Raw genomic sequence first — 22,152 nt, forward strand, 5'->3', positions numbered from 1 at the left:
TATAACTTGAAACATTTTTACTCAAACATTCTTTTCCAGTATTGTTCTTTAATATGTTCTGGTGACAGACAGCAGTAGACCTAACATTGCATTGCGTTCCAACTGAAAATGAAAGTGTTATCTCTGTAAATATTACAGTCATGAGCTCCAAAAGCAGAAGTGTTATTTATAATGTAGATCCATGTTTTTTTAAGCGCTAACTATAAACAGCTGAATTAAATGAATCTATCCCCCGGCATTGCATTGTAGCTGACATCATGCCAAAGATCATCCCTTCTGCCTGGACACGTGTAATATCCATGCCCTAAAACACTGTCAATACAAAATACATTAACTCAATATGCTTAATAAAAACCTAAAGAAAACATGTATACCATCATCATCATTTCTTACCAGCAATTTATGTTCTTGTTTAACAAACTATCAAACCCAATCAGACAATATCAAAAGTAATTGAAGAAGCAAATGTGTATAAAATACAATGCACAAAAATATATATGTATATATTCCATTAAATAAGGACAAAACTAGATATGTTTCACATTATCTACAGAGACAAATCATTAATGGTTGTATGAAATATATTGGCTTTAGAATCAGATGTTCTTTAATATCACTATTAACGATTTAAAACACTCAAATATAGGCAATAATAATAAAATGGGAGTAAAAGGGGGTAGAATGGGTCTCTTTCCATGGCTTCATCCAGGAAAGTAAACAATGGCGTCCACACCCGGCGTTAACAGCAGTCATTCAGAGTCCTCTTGGGACTGCTCGAACTCAGTCGCACTTCCGACTCCGACTGATCCCTCACTACGATCGTTTTCTTCACTTCTCTGTGGGACGGGGGAACAAACAGATGAGCATTATCCATTGACTATAGCACACTTAAATACACAATACTTGACCTGGTTTGGTTTCTTTGTGCTACCTTGCCAAATGTAGCACAGCTTCAACTACGTTGGTTCCCTCTTTGGCGCTGGTTTCACAAAACAAGGCTCCGTACGCCTGGAAAAGAGAAAGCACCAGTCTGCTCCGTTACCCCGAACCACAGCGATAAACTGGAGGCAGCCTACATGAATGCTGTGTCACTGGGTTGCCCTGGGAGACGCTGCTCCCAGTAACCTACGCTGGCCAGCTTCTCTCCGTGGGCGGTGCTCACGCAGCCCCCCGGTTGCTCCTCCCGGAGGTCCACCTTGTTCCCGATGATGCACATTGGGATCTGCCCCTCCGTGGATTCCTGTATGGACACGCCGCCGGTTATCAGGGTGCTGTCCTGTGGTGAGCCTGACCCCCCCCCCCTTGAAGTTGACATATTATACCACTAGTGATGTCAGAAGAGGCCGATTTTCAAAACGGCTTGTTATGGCTAATCACACTCACACCTGGTGGTATAATATGTCACCTTTTAAGTCGAGTCTCCTTCTCATTCTCCCCCTACCTGGATCTGCTCCATCCAGGCCCGGACGTTCAGGAAGCTGCTCTCAGACGTCACGTCGTAGAGCAGCAAAACGCCGTTGGCTTTCCTGAAGTAGGAGCGGGCGATGCAGCGGAACCTGGGGAACGGGCCGTCAGCACAGCTTTAGATTGGTCTGGTATCAGGGAGGTTTAATATGCATCTAAAAACAACTGCATGGATCTGGAGGTTAGTTTGTGTCCTTGCCTCTCCTGGCCGGCTGTGTCCCATATCTGCAGGGTTGTCTTTTCTCCATCCACCAGCAGCTTCTTCATCTGGAAGTCCACCCCTGAGAGGAACACAGTACCATAAAACCTTCATACATCCATGTCCATCAAGTGTACATGGACCCCTGTGGTTCACTGAGCAGGTGGGGTTCTGGTGCTCACCCAGCGTGGTCTGCATGTCGGTTCTGAACTCGTTAAGCGTGAGGCGCATCAGGAAGCTCGACTTTCCGGCCCCTGCGTCTCCAGCAAGAACCAGGCGGTAGATTGGAGACGGTCCCTCTTCCTCCAGAACGTCCGGCTTTGTAGCGAAGTGACAATTAGATACACAGTGAGACAGAGATTAGATAAATTAGATTGACGTATACACATAGCTACATACGCACAAAGATGAGATAGATAGATTACAAAGATGAGACAGACAGAGAAACATCCGTCCAGACAGACAGACTATAGTTCTAGATCTACATGTGATTTCGGGGAACTGGTGAAGAATTAGAAAGGTCTAAAAACAGTGTTGAAGCTCTGCCTAAGTGACATACATAGCCCGCCAGTGATATTCAGACCCATTTACTCATACGGAATTCAGTATGAACAAACACACGCCTTTCAGCAACACGTGCCCTCCTAGGTCAGGGTCAGGGTCAGGGTTAGGGTCAGGGTCAGGGTCAGGGTCAGGGTCAGGGTCAGGGTCAGGGGTCTACCTTGGTGGAGAAGGCGGACAGGCGTCGCCGTAGGGACAGGGTGAGAGACGACGAGCCCAGGGAGGCAGGGATGGACATCGCAGCTTCAGATTTCACCTCTGATATCTAACATGTGACGTTGAAGTTATATTATAAAAACAGTCTTTATTGGCATAGAAAACACCTTTGAAAACAAGAGCATAGAATCAGCAAGAATAAGAAAATATGAATACATCATATAAGTAGAGATTTGTATAGAAACATGACTTGTGCAAGCCATTCGATAAAAGTGGCTTTTAAGAAGTGATTCAAAAAGATGTCATGGATATTATGATGAAATGATGACAAAATGGATTCAAAATCAAGGGATCAATTCGGAGAGGTGAACGGCCCCGTCATTACCTCCATGTCAGACTGGATGTAGGAGTAGCTGTGGTGCACCGTCTCCATGGAGTCGTTGCTGTCCCCGTCGCTGTCCCCGTCGCTGTCCGAGAGCTCGGCGATGTCCTCGGGCATGGCCACGCCGCTGTCCAGGTACTTATCGGCCCAGCTGGCCACATGCTGGTACGGAGGAGCCCCCGGCTGGCTCTGATCTGAGCTGCACCCCCAACACACACCTCAGTCATTAACCTGGTCTACTGCTCGTTACTGCAACAGGTCAGGACGTAGAATGATTTGATTGTTTATTACTTTATCTTACCGTCAAACGATTCAATATTTTTATCGCGATTAGTCACATAGTATTGGTGAGTTAACTCAGGATTAATCAATTTTTTTTATTCTGTTTTGAATGCACTCTTATCTAAATTAAATGAGATTATCAAATGGAATGACATATTATCATACGTACCAAATGTACTTAATAAGCAAAAACTAGACCAAGTGGTTGATTATGAAACTTATGGAACACCACCGATTTGGGAATTGACAACAGGCAGTTACTTAGTACAATTATAAACCAACAGTTACTAAAGTGTAGTTAAATTCAAATTAGTAGCACCACGGATTTGGGAACTGTAATCAGGCAGTCACTTGCTGCAAGTGTAATTGAATGTAAAGTAAGTGGAACTAAGAACAAAATTAATTCTGATATGAATTTTTACATTCTGTGGGCAAAACCTTTCAAAATCACAGTAAAAAAACAAACGTGCGGTACTGTGTTCATTTTTATTAATTAAAATAAGATTGCGGAATGCATTATTATTTAGAAAAAATTAATAACACATTAAATATAGTATTTAAAACAACAGGCCTACTTTACGTAGTAATATTTATATATATATATATATATATATATATATATATATATATATTACTCCTTAAAAAAATCCATATTGATTGAGTGAGACTGGGTGTGTGCCTGAGTTAGTGAGTGCGTGTTTACACCGCATACCTGCTATGATTTATTGTGCTTTGTCGAAGGGGCTTCATTCGTCTGGCAGGGATTTCATCTTTGGGGGATAGCTGGATTGCACACACACACAGACACAGACACACACACACCACACACACACACGTTTCAGAACTAGTTTCTCATTTGACTACCTTGTGGTGAGTTAACAATAGACCTAAAGTGACTGTTCATGAGTGTTACTGGAAACTCCAATCGTGTGCAGGAAGGAAGGCGTGCCGCGGGTAACTGAAGACAGGCTCTCACCCTCCTCTTGGTCGCCACCGCCGCCTCATTGGCCAACGCCGAGCGCAGCCCGTCATTACTGTCGTACAGCTTTTTGTTCGTCTCCCTGGCCGTGCGGGAAGGAAACAGGAAGTTATTCATGTCTGATTCCATTCCCTTTCAGATTTAATGCTCCATGTTTTGGTTCATGGTTCTTTGTCATGAAAGTCATGTTACTAATTTACTACAGATTTGACCCTTGATTTGAATTATTGACCTTAAGAAGGTCTTATGTACCATTTTAACAGTCCTTATTTTATTCAAAGTGAAAACAGTCAATAGAGAAGGGTTTTCCCCAATATATTGACACAAAATAGAAATGAGGTTGTGTTATGAAGTATCAACATGCTAGAAAGGCAAACTTCATAAACTTACTGCAGAGCCTGGATTTGATTTGAGTAAGACTGATACTCCTCAAACATCCTCTTCAGGTCATCTTGTTCTCTGGAAGATAAAACACTTTAATACAATATTACACTACTATTCAATACCACACACCCAATAAACAATGGGACGACCAAACATATCAAAACAAAAGGGTTGAACCATCCAAACCCAAGCATCAAGGAACAAAAAATGATATCTAGTCTTTACATCAGGAACCTGATCCAGTCTCGACAACACAATGAGTAAAAGAAAGAAAGCGGAAAGATATCGCGTGAAGACAGGAGACCGGTTTGGCTATTGTGGCTGGCATTCCTGCCAGTCCAAACTTCTCCTGCCAGAGACGTCCCACTGCCCCACCTGTGGTGCTGCAGCTCCTGGTCTGTGTACATGTTCTTCAGCTTGTCCAGCTCCAGATGCAGAACGGAGACGTCCGTCTGAGCCGCCAGCAGAGAGCTCTGCAGCCGCTCGTTTTCCTAACGATGAGACGCCTTCGGTTAGAAGACCAATTAGGGGGCCAGGACAGTCTAGTATAAATGTCGGCAATCTGTCCGTAAACACTCATGCGCAAGATACCTAGCCTGCTCCTAAATTAATCTGAGTAATCAATCACTTTGGATAAACGTGAATGTAAATTGAATAAACATTCAATGGATTGATGCTTCAATCAAAGAATTCAAGAGCAGCTAATGGAAACTCGGAAGACAAACTAACAGCCACAACAACCTGTGTGAGCTCAAAGACGTTCCTCTCCAGCCGGGTCACATCGTCCTTCGTGCGGTCATGTTTAGAGTCTTCTTGGCTCTGTTAGTTTCAACACGTTCAGCAAAACAAAGTGGGATTCACTTGAGACATGCACATCTTTATAACCATTAGTCTCGCTAAATAAGATAAATCAATCACAATAAAATATCAAATGCATATAAAAAGTACCTTCTTTAGTCTCTCCAGACTGGCATGGAGATCTGCCACCTGGTTGTCATGCCTCCTCTGCATGGAAGCCACTACTTCCTCCAACTTCTTGTGCTCCTGAAAACATGAAGCCCCCCCATGCGTCAAAAGTAGCTCGTTTAAAGCCTTCAAGGGGGGCATTCAGCGGGGACAGAGAGCCTTTGTGAGCCAGGGAAGGTGGATCACACAGGGGCCTGCTTGTATTGCAGACATGCAGGTTCCTCTGTTGATGCGGGCAACACTACAACACCGCCATGTTCAGCCCCTGTACGGCAGGGAAACTAGCAACCATTCAGACCCCTCCCATCATTTACAATGAATGACAAACATTTAGAATAAATCCCTAACATTTATGATGACCTAACTTATCATCACTGATAATAACATAACTCATATTTTCAAGCCTATTGCTTTGATTACACTTTGTCAAAAATATATCCTATATGTAACCAGTATCCGCAAACGTCCACACAAACTCCCACAATACCAGTTTATAGTAATGGCTTCACCCACCTGGTCCCTGACCTGCAATTCCACCGCAGCAAGTTGCTTCTGGATATCTTCCTCAAGTTCTTCCAGCTGACTTGTGTTCATGTCCTCTGTGCTGTACAAACACGGAATAGCTTTCGTTTATTATCGTTCGTCCCTACCAGGCAATAAAAAAGGCAGCTTTCCTCAACAATCCTTTTTAGGTTGCCCCTATCATCTTACATCACGGATCAGTATTAAAACATTTAGACAGTTGAACGCTTTACCTGCAGTCTCTTGACGTCTTAAGAAGATATGGACATATTCTATGCGTACGACTTTATACACTGTGTCGTAGTAAACACTTTGCTTGTCCGGGTGACAGCCAGGCAGTCAGAGGGCGTGATCTTGGAACGTCTGCAACATTCCTCTGCTACCCAATTCAAACAACACCTCAAGCAGCCTCAGGCAGGATTGGCAGAACAATGACATCACCCTTAGGATGAACTTTAGCTTGATGTCTACGATTTAAAATGCAAGCGGTTAATAATGTGTGAGTGAATGGGAAAAATATGAATGAGATCAAGCGAGAGGATATTCCCTACAGTAGAGGGGGAGGTGGAGAGGAAAAGGCGGCCAGAGCATTTAAGTGTTATACTTCCTTGAGTCAGAGTGAGTGGCAGCTCTTCGGCAAGCCTTGTGCTTAGTGAAGCAGAAAAATAAAGAAAGACAAACAATAAGAAAACTTCCAACTCCAAGGCTCTATAAAATTTCCTTTCAGGACATGGTAGCAAAGATTTCTCTTGAACCTCTGAGTCGATTTTTTAACCAATTTCTGAACATTTGACTCTTTATATGAAAAATCATGTGCATTTTCATTTAATCATCACAATTTGTCTTGTTCAGCCTGATTGTTACCCGTTGGCCATTGGAACAAGCTTTGTGACAGTGCCTAATGATTAAAATGCAATGCTCTTCTTTATGTTGGTTCTTCTAGTTGAAAGTCTGACTGAAGTGGCATAAACTCAAGATAATGGCATAAAACTGTTCATTCATAAGTAATTCTGTCCATTCCAAAAGGAAAAACAGCAAGTTTGATTGCTTTTAAGTGTGTAGGCCTAACATTAACCAGTAATTAGCCTATGTAGCTTATGCTTGTATCATAGTTAAACAAGTTAATGACAAAGAAGCTGAAAACACACAATGATCCTCGAACAAAGAACACAGGAGGTATAGCAGGACAGTCCGACCAGCAATTACTTGTCTAACTACAGTTAGACAAATAATTACTGCAAAATAGGAGTTTATTAGTGTATTCTACGCACAAACATATGGAAGCACATTTCTTCCAAAGGGTTGAAACAAGAAAGGATCCTATAAATCATTATGATGAGAAACTTTCTCGAAATAATGACTTAGTATCTCAAACTAATGACATGATCTCAAATGAATGATACTTTCTCAAAATAAGGACTAAATGGGCTTCCATATGCTTTGAAAATGACTTCAGAAATATGTTTTTGTTGACCAGGAAATAAGCAATTATGTAACACTACACTACACCAATGCACGAGGGATGTATCCAATAGTAGCTTGGTCCTAACAGACTCTCGTACTTCATTTCATTTGCACAGAGAGTCTGGACCTACTCAATTGACAAACGTTAACTCACTTGAAGGCGGGTGTCTGTTGAAGTTTAAAACTATTGGATCTGCCCAGTGCCACTCTGGAGCTGCCATAACCAATCGCTAACATTTGGCAGGGAATCACGTTGCGCGTGAAGATGTCCGTCAACGCGAGCTGACTTTAACGTCATTGATCTCAGCCACTCCCTCTGTACGCTGATTGGACGCAGAAAATTTGGACGGAGAAAACCCACTAACATACCGCAGACCCAGACCAAGTACTGAAGGGAAATTCAAATTGAGCGGAACTACTTAGGCGGGCGGAGCCAGACTAATCCTGGCACCAGAATGAATGTCATCTTTTGTTGGCAATACCCCACTACGTTTGCGATGCCTGGAGAGATTTGAAGTAATGTCAAATGTTTAATAAACGTAAACATAGCGTAACCCAGGTCAATCAAAACGCTGTTTTGTCATGTCGCACATAGGAAACACTGTGGCAGTATCAAACACAACAATGTCTCCCCATAATGACAAATCATTCCACGACTAATGACTAAACCATGACCAAAACACCATTACTAATAACAAGCCTATGCTTGTAAGCTATACTTTTAAAATGGAGGCTGTCATTGCAATGCTATTGCTTTTATTAATGGAATAGATTTTTATATACCGCCTATAATAAGTGCTGACGCAGATCTGTTCCAGGATTGTCCCAGGCTGTGATCCCTGAATGTGGGGCTAGCGTGAAGCGGGCTGTTCAAGCACCTGAGGAACAGTGAAATAGGATCCAGCAGGTCTGGTTGGAGTAACAGTAGTATAACCTTTAAGAGCTGATCCGGAAAGCACTGCACAGCCATTTGTGATATTCACAGCCTGGATCAGTATTATAGTGGGGTCAACCTTTGGGCAAATATTGAGAAAGTTTCTCATTATATGGCGATAGTAGGCCTAAGTCATTATTAAAGGGTTCTCACTAGCTGTAGATACAAAGTCATCATTTTCATAAAGTTTCTCATTATCTTGAGATACTACGTAATTATTTTAAGCCACTATGTCAATATTTTGAGAAAGTTTCTGATTAGTTTGAGATGCCAAGTCCTTTTTTGTAGCTACTAAGTCAGTATTAAGATATAGTAACTCGTTATTGGTAGATGGGTTCTCATGCTAATGACTTACAGGATATTTTGGTATGGAATGAGCTTCCACACCAACATGCAACCTAAACCTCAAAAAACATGCAACTATTCAACCATTTAGAATATGTGAGATGTGTCCAGATGCAAATAATAATATAACATGGTCAAAAGTGGAATACATTTAATAAAAAGTATTGAAAACAACTGTCCAAACTGTATTGTCACTGTCATTCCTCCATCCCATATAAAGTATATCCTTGCAGTCACTAATGTATACCTATAAAAGATCAAATAAATCAGGGACAGGTCTTGTTATGCTTGGTTCATGACAAGAGAGCTTTCTAACGTCATTAAACCAGGATACACGCTTTATTGACTGTAAAGGAAGTGGCAGCCACACAGGTGGATACAACTAGTTCCCTAGCAAATTAGGTATGCATTCAGTTTCTTTGAATTGTTTTTCAAAATTGTGAATGGAAGACAATAGTTTAAAAAGTCTATCAAGTACTATTGAGATACCAAGTCGACATTGACCCTAAATGTCCAAATCCATTAAGCGGTTCCAAGATGACACTGTAATGCCACACCGTACACTTTCAGACCTGCTGTTGTTTTGAAGAAGATCTCACCGTTTGAGGCTGGTCTCCAGCTGTGTAGTTTCCATCTTGTGGTCGATGCTCTCGCTGATCAGAGAGTTGATGACCACCTCGTAGTGCGTCAGCAGAGAGCTGTTGGAGGAGTCCACTATAGCCTGATACAACCCGGACAGCTTGGTCCTCAGGCTTCGGGGAACACAAAACAATCACTTACAATCACAATAAGTATAATGTATAAGTGGCTCGATACCCGACAACCAAATCTGGTTAAAACTATTCTTGTGATAAAAGGTTTATTGTGTATCCCAAGATGTCCTACCTTTCAGAGAGCAGCGGGATCGCATCGTTCCTGTCCAGGAATTCGTCCCAGGGACAGACCTGGCCGTGGGACGACTCGACGGCGCCGAACGAGGACAGGTCCAACGTCTCCGACACCTCCTGGAACTTGGATGAGAAGCTGGTGTAGTTTATGTATCCATCTCTGTCCGCGTCGAACTTGTTAAACAAAGTTTTAATCTCGTTTTCGGGTACGTGAAGTTCTCGGCACACCACGGTGAAGTCCTCAAATTCGATGTCGCCCGATTTGTTGACATCGCATGCTGAAAATAGTCTCTGTAGGCTAGGCACGTCCATTGTGCTGCATTCAAACTAGCTATACATGTAAATATTAAAATACCATGGTGGTCTAGGCATAAACTTCTCGGACAGACGAAGTGCTAATGCGCGCGTCAGGTGAGCGCGTCCGCGGGGGGTGCTAGCACTGTGCATACATGCCTGTGATTAACCGCTAGTTGCGCCTCAGTCCCGACTCTGATTGGCTGAGGGCTCATGGCGCATATCATTATCAACCATTTGTCAACAGACAGAGTTCCATTTACGCACTAGGTCACTGTATATCATTATTCAAAAAGTTGTATTACTTTATCTTAGTTTAACTTACTTCCCAATAATTGAGCTACGGTTAAAGTATAGGCGTATGTTATGTGTGTTGTGTATAACCAGCAACAGGTTGCTGGTTATACTGCCCTAGGCTCCACCTCTCTGTTTGTCTTCAGGGTGTGAGGTGTGCGTGTACGCTTATCTAACTTTGTCCAGTGTTTTTTTGTAGTTACAGTAGGCCTGCATTCGCAGGTGAAAATACAACCCTATAATATATATTGCAGGTTATGCTCAAAAAATGTACGCAAGTATTTTATATCGCTTTTACTGGTGCATTTTAAGTTGTTTTTTTTACGATTGAGAATAATTCAGATACCTAATACCAATACCTTATCTCATTAGAACAAATGAACTCCACCTGCTATCCACATAATGCGCATATGTGTTGTTGACCATAGGTTGGACGCTCTGTGCTGAAACTAAATGATGCCGCGATGTGATGATGACGCTGAAACACGTCATTGCGTTTTAGAGTAGGGTATGACCATGCGTACGCCGTTGGCCATATGTATTCAACAAGCTTGAGTTATCTTACTATTAGGAGGCTATGGTCGCCCAGAGCCATTTGCTGATCTCTTTTAACAGCTCTGTGGTAGCCTATTTCAAACGCAGTACTGTCAGTTGCCACAAGGGGGAACTGATGAGAACACAATAAGGAAATTAAACATATATATAGCAATTTAATCTTTATTTGAAAAATTAAAATAAAGTGCTTTTATATACAGTACAATAAAAAATAAAAACAAACAGCAGTGATGTATATTACAAAAATACAATTCACAATATTTTTTTACATTGGCAGCTGAATTTACAATACTTTTTTCTTTTTTTTCTTTTTACATCAAAAACATTTCTTATAATACATTTTGACCAATCTGAGCAATTTGCACAGGCACAAACAGAAAGCTTGGCTAGTGGTCATATACGATAAAGTAGGCAATGATACTGCAAAAACGCTGGCTTTCAGAGTGCCTATGTTAGAAACTATGAAGGCAGATTCGTTTAATTTTTTTAAAAGCACTACTGTACATCTTTGACTAAATAACTAACATTTATTGTTCTGTTCTTGGCAAAATTATTATTGTTCCAATGACAACCACTACGGTAAAGCTGCCATGTATTATTATTAATCATATTATTCATCAATACTCATGTATTATCATCGTAATTATTATTTGTAACAGTCTTTCAAAAATACATGTGTTTTTGTTGTTGATGTTGTGTTTCAGTCATAACATGTCCCATCATTGAAAGCTGTACAATTTGTTTTTGCTTTTGCGCAAACTCGATTTCATTTATTGTGTTATACTTCAAAATAAAGCCAGTGGTTATTTTCCTGTGCTACACTTCAAAGAATTCAACCCCTGCCCTGACGAACCAACTGTAAAAAACACAACGCAAATCCTTTTCAACATTGTTCAAAATATCCATTTTCTGCCGTGCTTTGGCCAATCATTTCAGAAAGTGACTCTGCAGCCATTAGAGTATCTGCTAGTGTCTATGCCCATGGTGCTGATTTAATTGTTTTTGTATTTCAGGAGGCACATATTATGATTATTACATTTTACTTAAAGGCATCATACAATTTCCCATAGGCAGGTTTGGTTCCAAATTGAAAACCCAGCCAAACTAAGGCTCGTTTGAAAGTATGTGCAAAATCAATGCATTATATGTTTCAAAATAACTTTTTTGTAGGATTGAATATGCTATTGTTTTTGTAAAATAAAATAAAACAATAACTAATATTATCTTTAATAATACTCAACAGTATGTGACTGGTCTTTGGAGTAATGAATAACACATTGAACATGATTACCAATCATAATGATAACAAAGGATGTGTTAGGCTGAATTCAAACATTGTGATGGAGAATAGCTGTTTTTACCTCTAAAAGTAGGAAAAACTTGTATCTATGAACTATATATATTTTTTAAGGCAGTAGATTTATTTGCTGTTGTTTTAATGATGTCTGGATTTTCATTGTCATTGTATCTGTCATTCTACAAATTCTTAGTGACTGAAGTGTTCCGGCAAAACAATTATGTATGAACCCACATCTTTAATATCATCATATAATCTTCCTTAAACATTTAAAACATTATAATGACCAGCGCTCTGTCTGTGTGTGTGTCTTTGTATGTGTGAGTGTGAGTTTAAGTGTGTGTGTGTGTGTGTGTGTGTGTGTGTGTGTGTGTGTGTGTGTGGGGGGGGGGGGGGGGGGGGGGGGCGGCATCAACATTCCTCTATACAACTCCCATGTGCTTGCAGTCTCAAGGTGAGGTTCACCCCACTTCACATTGTTTGCTTTGCATAGTCTGCCTGTTTGGTGAACAACAGCATAATACCTGGAATGGGGTTATTCCCTTTCTCACATTATTGAAGGAAAAGATTGACCAAAATCACTGTCATTTTACATACCTATACAAACAACACTATTAAGCCAAATGTATTGAAGTCCAAATTTTCCAATATTTTTTTCTTTGTTGGAAATATCGTAAAATTGTTAAGCAACTCATTGAGAAAAATGCCCCATTCTTTCTTAACATGTGCTCATTTGTGCTTTCTTTCTTATCAGAACAAATGGTCCCTTGATTTATATTAAAGAGAAAGCGATGACATACCATACCATGGCTGCACAGGTATGTAAAGAAAAGTGTTTTTTCTCTTCATAAAACTCCAGGCAAAAGTTTTTTTGTGGATTGTGAGGATTGAACTCCTGAAGGGTTCATGGTGAACAGCCCCTGTGAAATACAGGATCTAAATGGGCTCTGGGTCTTTTGAAAGTCTTTTCAAAGCTCCAACACTCATCTGTCCTTTCAAAGCATTACAAGAGGTTGATTTGGACGGACATGTAATGCTAAGAACTGTTAGAAATTGAAGAAGGATCGCGTAGAACAGCCTCCTCTCTGTATTCACACCGCTGTTTGAGGGTTGTGGAAATGCTTCACAAGTCTGGAGGCAAACCCGCATGTGAGTGCATTTGAAAAAAATAAGCATTTGTGTAAAAGTAACAAAAGGAAATGTGTATGGATCACAGAAACAAACTCAGGAGACAAAAAGTGCAAAAAGGTTGTGTTATAAAAATGCCGACCGTGTGGAGTTTGAAGCTATTCAGTGTTCTGTTCTGTACTCTAGGGTGTGCTTGTAGTTTTTTCCCGCAAGTGCTCTCAAAAAGTCTCCTTTCTATTTGGGGTTCACCGGGTCAGTCACTGCACACGCAAGGTGTGCCCCGCGTTAAATCCGCATCGAACCTCACACAATGGAGTCTTTGATCTCGGAGCCCAGCCTGACGCGCGGCCGAGGGCTGATGGGAGACACCGCCACGTGGCTCTCCTTCAGGTTCAGAGGCCTGCTCTCCGACTCCGAGAAGCTCTTGCTGTTCTCCGGGGAGGAGCACTCGTGCTGCGGCGTGCTGCAGATGTAGTTGTCGTTGAGCGTGTGGTAGCCCTTGTGGTCCGGCGCGGACACGGGCGCCGGCGCGCTGCCGTTGAGCGGCAGGCTCTCGGCGGGCTTCCCCACGATCCTCTGCGGCGGCAGCATCTTCTTCTTCTTCTGCTGCATGGCGGGACACTCGCCCTCCTTCAGCATGGACTTCATGTGGTCGCGGTTCCTGTACACCACAAACAGGGAGAACACCAGCAGGGAGAAGGCCAGCAGGGCGCACACCACGATCAGCTCGTTCCAGTAGGTCTTGGTGATCTGCAGCGAGCGGCTCTCCCCCTGCACGACCACCGTCTCCTCGCGGGGCGGCGCCAAGGTCACGGGCCGGCCCGCTGCCGGCGGCGGCTGCGGCGTGGTGCTCTCCCGCTTGGCCTCGCCGCGCACGCAGTAGTTGGCCAGCAGCTGCTTGAAGCCCTCCTCCACCGACCAGCAGACGTAGGTGTCCTGGCGGTCGGCCTGTGCCACCACCACCAGCCCCCCCTCCGGGCTGGGGTAGTGGAAGTGGCCCGCCGTCTCGCCGTGCTCCCAGCGCCGCTGGGCCAGGTTGGAGCGCAGCTTGCAGGGCAGCACCTTGAAGGTGTTGGCCGGGATGATGATCGCCTGGCAGGGGGTCGCCTCTTTGGGGGAGATCAGAAAACATTACAAATAAGGACCTTTCACCGTCTTTTTACTGGAACCGATTTTGAAAAGGATTCAGCTCGACTAGAATGTGCGATGCTTGAGATTATAACTCAACAAACTGAAGTGATAAGGTCATTGGTAGTTTTCATGTCATTTAACTCATGTGAATGAATGTTAACACAAAGATAAAAGCTAGATGCCAGAGTGACAGGGTCCCAGCTTACGTGTAGGCGGAGGTCTAGCAAACCGCGGGCTGGGCTCGCTCCTGTTGCAAATGGCCGACGTATCGGCATCATCCACATCCTGCTGCCAAACACTGAACACATGCAGACATTGCAGTCAACAAGCTCCCCAAAGTACAGCCGACTGAGCTAAGAGAGCCCATCTAATATTCCCTGTTGTTCATTATAAAGACACACACCTGCCAGGGGGCACCTGTCTGATGTCCATGCACTGCCTCCCGGTCCACGCGCAGTAAGGGTCCCTGGAGAGGACACACTCTCCACAGCTCTGGTAGTTGGAGCAGTTAGCCACCGGCACCTCCACCAGGCCAGACATCGTGGACACATAGAGCAGGCCCTGTTGAGGAGGATCACAGCAGAAAGGGGAGTTATTGGTCGTATAAGTTATTGGTCACAAGTCTTTCCCCACGTCCCTCACTCAGCGGCAGATGGATGATGTTTTCTCAGAATCGAGCGTCTATTTAATTTCCCACAAGTCAAACAACACAAGAGCAATAGAGAGGACTGGATCCAGGAACCATTTAAGCTCAGCTTAGCTGCTCCCCTTAGAGGGCCTGTAACCATGATGTAATGATAACAGCTCCCGTTGAAGCCGCTCCTCCCAAGGAACCTCTAAACAGATATTGAGGTATTTATGGCAATACTCCTACAATTAGGTGTTTCACTGAGATCCTCACTAGTCCAAGACAAATACAAAAACAAACCAAACTCTACCCTACCTTTTCAGAGTCCAGTTCGATGTGCTGCACTGGTTGTCCATCAGGGAATATCACCATCTCCTCAATGATGTACATCTTGTTGTTGATATTGATCGCTTTGTGAAGCCTCCCATCGTCTGATAAAAAAGAAAAACATCATTTGCATATTGAGCTTTGTTGGTGAAGCTTTTTGACAGGACAACATGGCGTATTACACTGAATCAGGGGACAGACATGTGGATTACCTGTGCCAATGAACAGCACATCGTAGGCCTTAGGAACGGCCCGGAACTGGTGCACGGCAATCTGCGTGTAGCGCACGTTGCGCTTGAGCAGGAGGGGCTGACTGCGGATCACGCTGTCCATCAGGAAGTGGTCCTTCACGAAGTTCAGCACCTTGTCCGGCATGTGCAGCGAGGACGGGATGTCCTGCTCCCTGGCTCCGTTGGTGATGCACTACAAAACAAACACATGGAAATTAACCCATTCGAATACCCAACAGCCAATCAGAGAGAGATGCTGCCTCTCGCCCTTCCTGTATGAGTCCCTTTTCTCTGCGTGTGGTGATGTTGTGTGATGTATTGCAATGAAAGAAAGCTGATAGGAAAATAACAGAGCAACAGTTGGATGAGAATCGAGTCCCGAGAGAGGGGAGGAGAGAGTAAAGAGGGGGGGAGAGGGGCAGATGCAGTGATGTGTTTCAACGAGTCCCTGGGTGAAGCAAGCTTGCAGGCATTTTCCTCAGTCCCCAACAGGCATTCTGCTGAGCGCTGGCCTTGACGTAGATACTCTGCCGTTGATTGTGTTTAGTCAGGGAGGTGTACACGGGAACTCACAGCTCCTGGGCGCGGCTCCGGGACCGGGTGATTGTACGTGTACCACTGCTGCGTGTCTCGGTTGACCTCGCGGTAACGCCCGCTGAAAGCCTTCTCCACCTGGTCCATTGTGAAGGAACACACCGCCGAGCTCCCAGACGCCCCTTTATACCTGAGGAGACGCGGAGCAGTCTATAAGAGGCTGACTGCATACACGCAGAGGTCTGAGTACAGTACGCTCAACACACATTTTCGCCGGCCTACAAACCAGAAGCATAAGTCAGAGGAGCGTATTTACAAAAGAGTCATTTGGCAGACACTTTAAGCCGAAGTGACGTACAGTGAATTGATTAAGATAGCTGTGGTCAAACAGCAGGTAGGGGCTACACAACTGGCAGAAGGAGGCCTACAGGTAGACTGCAGATATTAGGGTTTGAATTCAGTTCAGCTGGGAGTCTTGACCCCGTAACCACCAGACTACCATCTGTTGCCATTCGGATGATAGATAGTAATCTATGAGGATCATATTGACATATCTGAGACAGGGGCTTTTCAATGGACAGCCACTGATAGATGACGTTTAAAGGCAACAGCCTAGTCACCATTGGGACGTGAAGACTCCATAGAAGACTGTGTTCCTCCAGTCTTCAGGGTGCGGCGTCAGCACAAACATGTCCTGGATGATGTTGAAGGGGAAGCCGTCGTCAGGCAGGGAGCACAACAGTTGGGCCTTGAGGAAGGTTGTCCACTTCTTCTGCAGGACCCTCTCGCCTCCTTTGTCACCCTGCAAAATGAATGGAATAAGATCAGAAACTAGCAGTTCAACCCGCGGACCACTAGATGGAGCCACTCTATAGCTGGTGACCAGTTTGACAGAAAATGAGGGCGCGCTATCACAGATGCTGACCTAAGCCCTGCAGTCCCTGCTTCAAGTGGGTTCTTTACTTTGGTGATGTTTAATTCACAACACTTCCTCTCTGCTGTTGTTCCGGCTGGCTGGCTCACTGAGGAATCGCTTCCACGCATGAAAGGAAACGTGGCATTTTCTATGCTTTTGTTTTCAGTATAAGTGGTCAGAAACCAACAACCGTATGCTGCGCTGGGACCTGGAGCTGTTTGGATTCTTTTAATTGAGAGGCATTAACCTCTCAGAGCGAATTCATTCTGAGCCCAATCAAGTGTGCCAAACACAAAGATATTCCCTGAGGTTTTGGCCTTCTAGGTCATGAAAACAATACGCATCATTGAGAATGGCTATAGGAAGAAAATTAACAAGAAGAAAATAACAACTATAGGAACATTGGGGCGGGCACACGCTTCTACTTTCAAAGAAAGGAGGGGCATTGCTCTCAAGCTATTCCCCTTCACTGACCAATGATTTGTTCATGTTTATTTGGAACCTTGACATTTACGATGACCTTCATCTGCTGCCTGGGAACGCGTTGCCCCGGACTCATTTGGATTGAACACTCCTGGTAGGAAATGTAAACAATCTGGGAGGCGAAAACTCAAAGCACACCAGGCCCAGAAAGTGATACCATGTGAGGTCTCATGTAAATGGTGTAAATTATGCAACACAATGAGTAATGGGGCAGAGTCAAGGTTAGGTGAAGATGGATTTAAAAAGTACCAGTATCTCTTTCAGTTTTTGCACGAGAATGAACGTGAAAGTGTCCCACACTATTAACTGGAAGGAAATCACAATAAAGATCATCTTCCCACTCCCACTACTAGTGGATAAACCACGGATTGTCCATCTTGTGTTTGCACTGGTAATGTCATACGAAGCTTGTATGATTGGTCAGCCCCTGAGCCATATCATGTGCTTTCTTCAGCGGTCATATCGCCTGAAACACACTAGAAATGTGAGGAGAGGGCCGCGGAGAGGAGCGCACAAACAAAGGGAAACGCAGCAAAAGAAGGAATGTTGTTCCAGCACAGGCTCCTGCGTCATCGCTGATGACTGTGAACTCCGTCCACCCCAGACCAATAACAGCACAGCATTCCACCCCAAGTAAATGCAGATGGATGCAGTTGCACCACGACTCCACTGATTGGATATTAAGCAAGAGCCGACCATGCCAGAGCGGCTGTGGGGGGGGGGGAGAGGAGGCATGGTGAGCCGGACACCGTTCCCCCTCTCCCGGTGTCGGAGGTTCTGCTCACCTTACAGACGCGGGCGATGCGTGACACGATGGTGTTGTCAAAGAAGTCAAACTCCTTCCCGGCCTCGCTGAAGAAGAAGTAGATCTTGTCGTCGTCCCCGACTGGGTTGCCCTTGGGGAGGCTCTCTTGTATGTAGGCGGAGCCCACGAAAGAGGGCTCTAGAGGAAAGAAAAGATAGAAGAAGAAAACAGCAGGGGTAAACATGCCGTCAGCCATGATAGTTCCCGCATCCAGCAGTGATGAAATCCCCTTTACTTCCTGTGACGTCAACATCCAGCAGCAAGGGTTAAGGGAGTCAAAGAGGGGTGGCATGGAGGCTGACCCGTCAGAGCTGCTTCCTAACCCCTGTGGTAGTACTGTATTATACTTAGTCTATACTTTGTTTTGTTCTTTTGAAAACAATATAATTGGAGGATGTTTCTCCGGATCATTAGGAGAGTTTATTTACTCTTATTTGTGACTGCAACATGGAATAAAACATCAACCGTAAAAGAAGCACAATGACCTTACCCTGGAGCCAATTTAATGAATTTTCAGTTTTAAGTGCAGTTCCATGGCCGAGGCTCTTGTAAATAATAGGTTCATTTCCTTGGAAATTACTGACTGTCCCGGCATATAGCTCTCCATCTGAAACAAAAAACACAGAACCAAATAAACCAGGGCAACGACTCGGTTTGCCGTCGCAGTGTGGGCGTTGTACACGGCAGTGAAACCTAAAGACCCAATTTATAGCATTCTGAACCAGATGCAGCCAATGAACTCCCTGATAGCCACAGTGGGCCATTTAGGTAAGTGTGTTAACAAAACTTTGGGGGCAGATTTACTGTGACAGAGTAACGAGCGCCGGGAGACCTACCGGCCATGATGGCGGTGGATTTGTACTCAGGGTTGAAAGGGCAGCGGCTGCGCCCATCTTCTGTGACAATCTCTCCGCCAGAGCCTCTCACCAGAGAGAAGTCTGTAGCATTCTGGGAAACAAACACACACAAACACACACGCGTTAGCATTTTAAACATAAAGACACAGATATGGCCGACAGACGGGGCCATGTGTACGCACACACACACACACAAAAATATACACACACACTCAAGCACATATGCAAACCATGATACATACACATGCACACTTACAGAAACAAGTCCACAAACACACACCCACATACGTTAGTATTTAAACATGAAGACAAAGATATGTCTGACAGACGGGCCGATGAGTACGCACGCACACAAACACACACACACACAAACACACACAAACACACACACACACACACACACACACTCACACACAGTCAAAACTATACACAAACACTTAAGCCTACATGCACGCCGGGATACATACACAGAAAGTCATGCACATACCCACACACACACACACACACACACACACACACACAGACAGGTGCGCACACACATAAACACACATAGAGACATGTGCACACGTGGATGCTCAAACCCTCACACATATAAACACACACAGCAGGTCTGTCTGAAAGTACAGGTCATCAATGGCAGAGACCACATGAGCTGTGCTGCTGGATGGTCAGAGAATCCCTGCGGCCAAGCCCCAAATGAGTGGATAGCGGTCGACTCAAGGACAGGTCATACCTTTGTGTTTGTAGAGGATTGTGGTTTGGGTAATCAAATGTTTGGAAGAATGAGGGGAGGTTGTTTCTTTGGAAACCTTGACTATACTTTTGGAACCTTAAAGCGGTTTTGCAACCATCTGTGTGTTTGTTTTTTAAGGTTGGACTCAAGTTGATTTAAGGTCTGTCAAGATAGTGGTTGCTGGTCGTCAAAAGTTTAAAGATTCCTCTGCAATTGTACGACTTATGTTGTATTGAGTGATTTAGCAGACTCTTTATCCAAAGCAACTTACATTGAATTCCTATACATCATTAAGGAGCAGATTGGGGTCAGGCGTCTAGCTCAAGGATGCCTAAGGTGGACATTGGCCATTGGGATTTGAACCCAGAACCATCGCCTTGTGGTCAAAACCCCTAACCACTAGAGAGACTGTCGTGCTGTGTTTAGTTTTTCACAACACCGATGTGATTGCCAACTGAGGAGACACACCAGAGTCATAATGGACTTGAGGCAGAAACACACAATGAAGGGTTAGCACGACAGTTATAGATGACAGGTTCCAGTAAAAACTCACTATGTATGCACAGGTAGGGCTGAAGGCATATGTCCCGCACACGTACAGATGAGTGCTGTTATAACGCAGTAAAATCTTGATGTAGTTGAAACAATCCTTCTGTTTTGGGAAAGACAGAAGAGAGCAGGGATTTTACAATGGTAAAACATAGCAGAACAGGAGATGCTCCTTGAAGCTCCTTATTAATTTCAATTAATAAATTCAAATGGTTTCAAAAATATCCCTTAGAAACACTGCTGAAACAATCCACACACTGTGTTATGAATTATCTGCTACCACGGACAAAGAGTACTAATGCCAACCCTTTTTGACTAGTTTAACAGAAATGTACAGGTGTAACTGGAAACGTCCATGGTTTGATTCTAGAAACAGAGAGCCTACATCTGGAATTCATCCATTGTATTTTGAACTGCACTAGACATTGCACTAGACATTTCTCACCTGCAAGTCCTTTCCTTTGAAACTGCACTCATCTCGCTTGCTTGCCGGAGTGTTCCATGTAATCTGTGGAAAATACAGTAATTGTTTAGCATGATATAAATAGTGTATCTCCAATTATGTCATCGCTCGCGCATATTTCTTTTTCTTTGCACATTAACCACCAAGTAAATGATCCACTTCATGCATTTCTTCTGACACAATGTAAATACAAATTTTGGATTAGGTTAAATAAAGTTACGTTTATAAGATGCATTGTGTATTTGGGTGTAAATATATATATAACTCACAACCTTTTGCATTTGAACTGTCATTTGTACACTATCTGTGCTGATCCATTATGTGAATCATGGAGGACTTACATTCCTCTGCAGCCTGGGAGTGGTGATGTCAGCGAGGTCCAGAGCAAACAGGGCCTCCCGCGCTCCCAGGTACAGCATGTTGTCCTCCTTGCTGAGCAGCAGAGAGGTGAAGTTCAGCAGCCCTGGGACTGAGAAGTGTCTGGTCGTCCTCTCCTTCGCATCTGGGAGAGGGAGGAGATGGAGCAGAACGTTGAAATACACGTTTTATAGGGTGATCGGGAGGGAAACCAACAGATGGTCTGTAACTGTTGTGTGTGTGTTAGACGACAAGTAGGCTGAAGGGGTTAGTATGTGTGTGAGTCTTCGTATTGACGATAAACAGGCATGAAGCAACTGCTCATTCTCTGCATACTGTGTGACCAGAAGAAGGAGGGACAAAAGACTCAAGTTGTACTCTAACCAAGTCTTGCTAATTATACCCTAAACTGCACTAAGATAACACAAACCCAATATCTGTTGTTGATTTAAGCCTCACCTTAAGAACGTATTGAGATTGATTATTTGGATTGTGTGTGGTGTGTGCACATTAGGCTATGTGGCCTCTGACCTGAGGTAACCCTATCAACAAAATGATTGACCTCCTCCCTCGGGGAAGAACGCACGTCGAAACAGCAACAAAGGTCCCTCAGTGTGGTTAAATCTGTCCCTCAGTCCGCCGAGCAGGCTTCATCACCTGCACCGCTTTACGTAAACCAAGAACCCCACAGGAGCTGCTCTCTCTCTCGCTCATCTGTGTCTACCTCGCTCTCTCTCTCTCTCTCACTGTATGATTAGAGGATGAATGTAGTGTTGGGGCATGCCCCTTTTTCCTTTCTCCCTCTCTCTCTTGCTCTCTTTTTCCCCTTCTCTATCCCTCGCCCTCTCTCTCTCTCTCTCTCTCTCTCTCTCTCTCTCTCTCTCCCTCTCTCTGAATCTTGTGTAAACTTAACAGTGATTTACACTGGAGGCACAAGGAGGAATCTACACTATCACACATTAGACCCACAATTACACTCACACTCATTTGAACAAGAGATTTTCTGGCAAATATCCAGCCTATGAATGTAGAAGTGGTAGTCGTAT

General features: G+C 44.0%; 2 protein-coding genes across 2 annotated transcripts in view; both read right to left on the minus strand.

Moving 5' to 3' along the window:
- Positions 1 to 9: 9 nt before the first annotated feature.
- Positions 10 to 9,953, minus strand: rasef2 (RAS and EF-hand domain containing 2). The gene is made up of 17 exons (XM_079743122.1): positions 9,524 to 9,953; positions 9,238 to 9,390; positions 5,887 to 5,977; positions 5,356 to 5,451; positions 5,149 to 5,226; positions 4,783 to 4,898; positions 4,414 to 4,482; positions 4,021 to 4,105; positions 3,757 to 3,827; positions 2,766 to 2,961; positions 2,385 to 2,489; positions 1,846 to 1,981; positions 1,664 to 1,745; positions 1,442 to 1,556; positions 1,130 to 1,240; positions 932 to 1,008; positions 10 to 836 (listed from the first exon to the last, which is right to left on the minus strand). Exons 1-17 carry the CDS (start codon positions 9,835 to 9,837, stop codon positions 740 to 742), a joined length of 1,992 nt encoding a protein of 663 aa, XP_079599248.1. The 5' UTR covers positions 9,838 to 9,953; the 3' UTR covers positions 10 to 739.
- A 2,482-nt stretch (positions 9,954 to 12,435) lies between these two features.
- sema4ba (sema domain, immunoglobulin domain (Ig), transmembrane domain (TM) and short cytoplasmic domain, (semaphorin) 4Ba) overlaps positions 12,436 to 22,152 on the minus strand; it is a 30,418-nt gene continuing 20,701 nt past the window's right edge. The window contains exons 3-15 of the mRNA XM_079743071.1: positions 21,091 to 21,251; positions 20,732 to 20,794; positions 20,291 to 20,389; positions 18,984 to 19,095; positions 18,638 to 18,754; positions 18,128 to 18,285; positions 16,564 to 16,745; positions 15,983 to 16,133; positions 15,392 to 15,602; positions 15,168 to 15,283; positions 14,628 to 14,785; positions 14,431 to 14,522; positions 12,436 to 14,202 (exon numbers count right to left, since the gene is read on the minus strand). Coding sequence (XP_079599197.1) covers positions 13,397 to 14,202; positions 14,431 to 14,522; positions 14,628 to 14,785; positions 15,168 to 15,283; positions 15,392 to 15,602; positions 15,983 to 16,133; positions 16,564 to 16,745; positions 18,128 to 18,285; positions 18,638 to 18,754; positions 18,984 to 19,095; positions 20,291 to 20,389; positions 20,732 to 20,794; positions 21,091 to 21,251 — 2,426 coding nt within the window. The 3' untranslated portion in view covers positions 12,436 to 13,396. The remainder of the gene's footprint in view (positions 14,203 to 14,430; positions 14,523 to 14,627; positions 14,786 to 15,167; positions 15,284 to 15,391; positions 15,603 to 15,982; positions 16,134 to 16,563; positions 16,746 to 18,127; positions 18,286 to 18,637; positions 18,755 to 18,983; positions 19,096 to 20,290; positions 20,390 to 20,731; positions 20,795 to 21,090; positions 21,252 to 22,152) is intronic.

Source organism: Pollachius pollachius (genome assembly GCF_949987615.1).
Source record: "Pollachius pollachius genome assembly, chromosome: 9".
Lineage (NCBI taxonomy): Eukaryota > Metazoa > Chordata > Actinopteri > Gadiformes > Gadidae > Pollachius > Pollachius pollachius.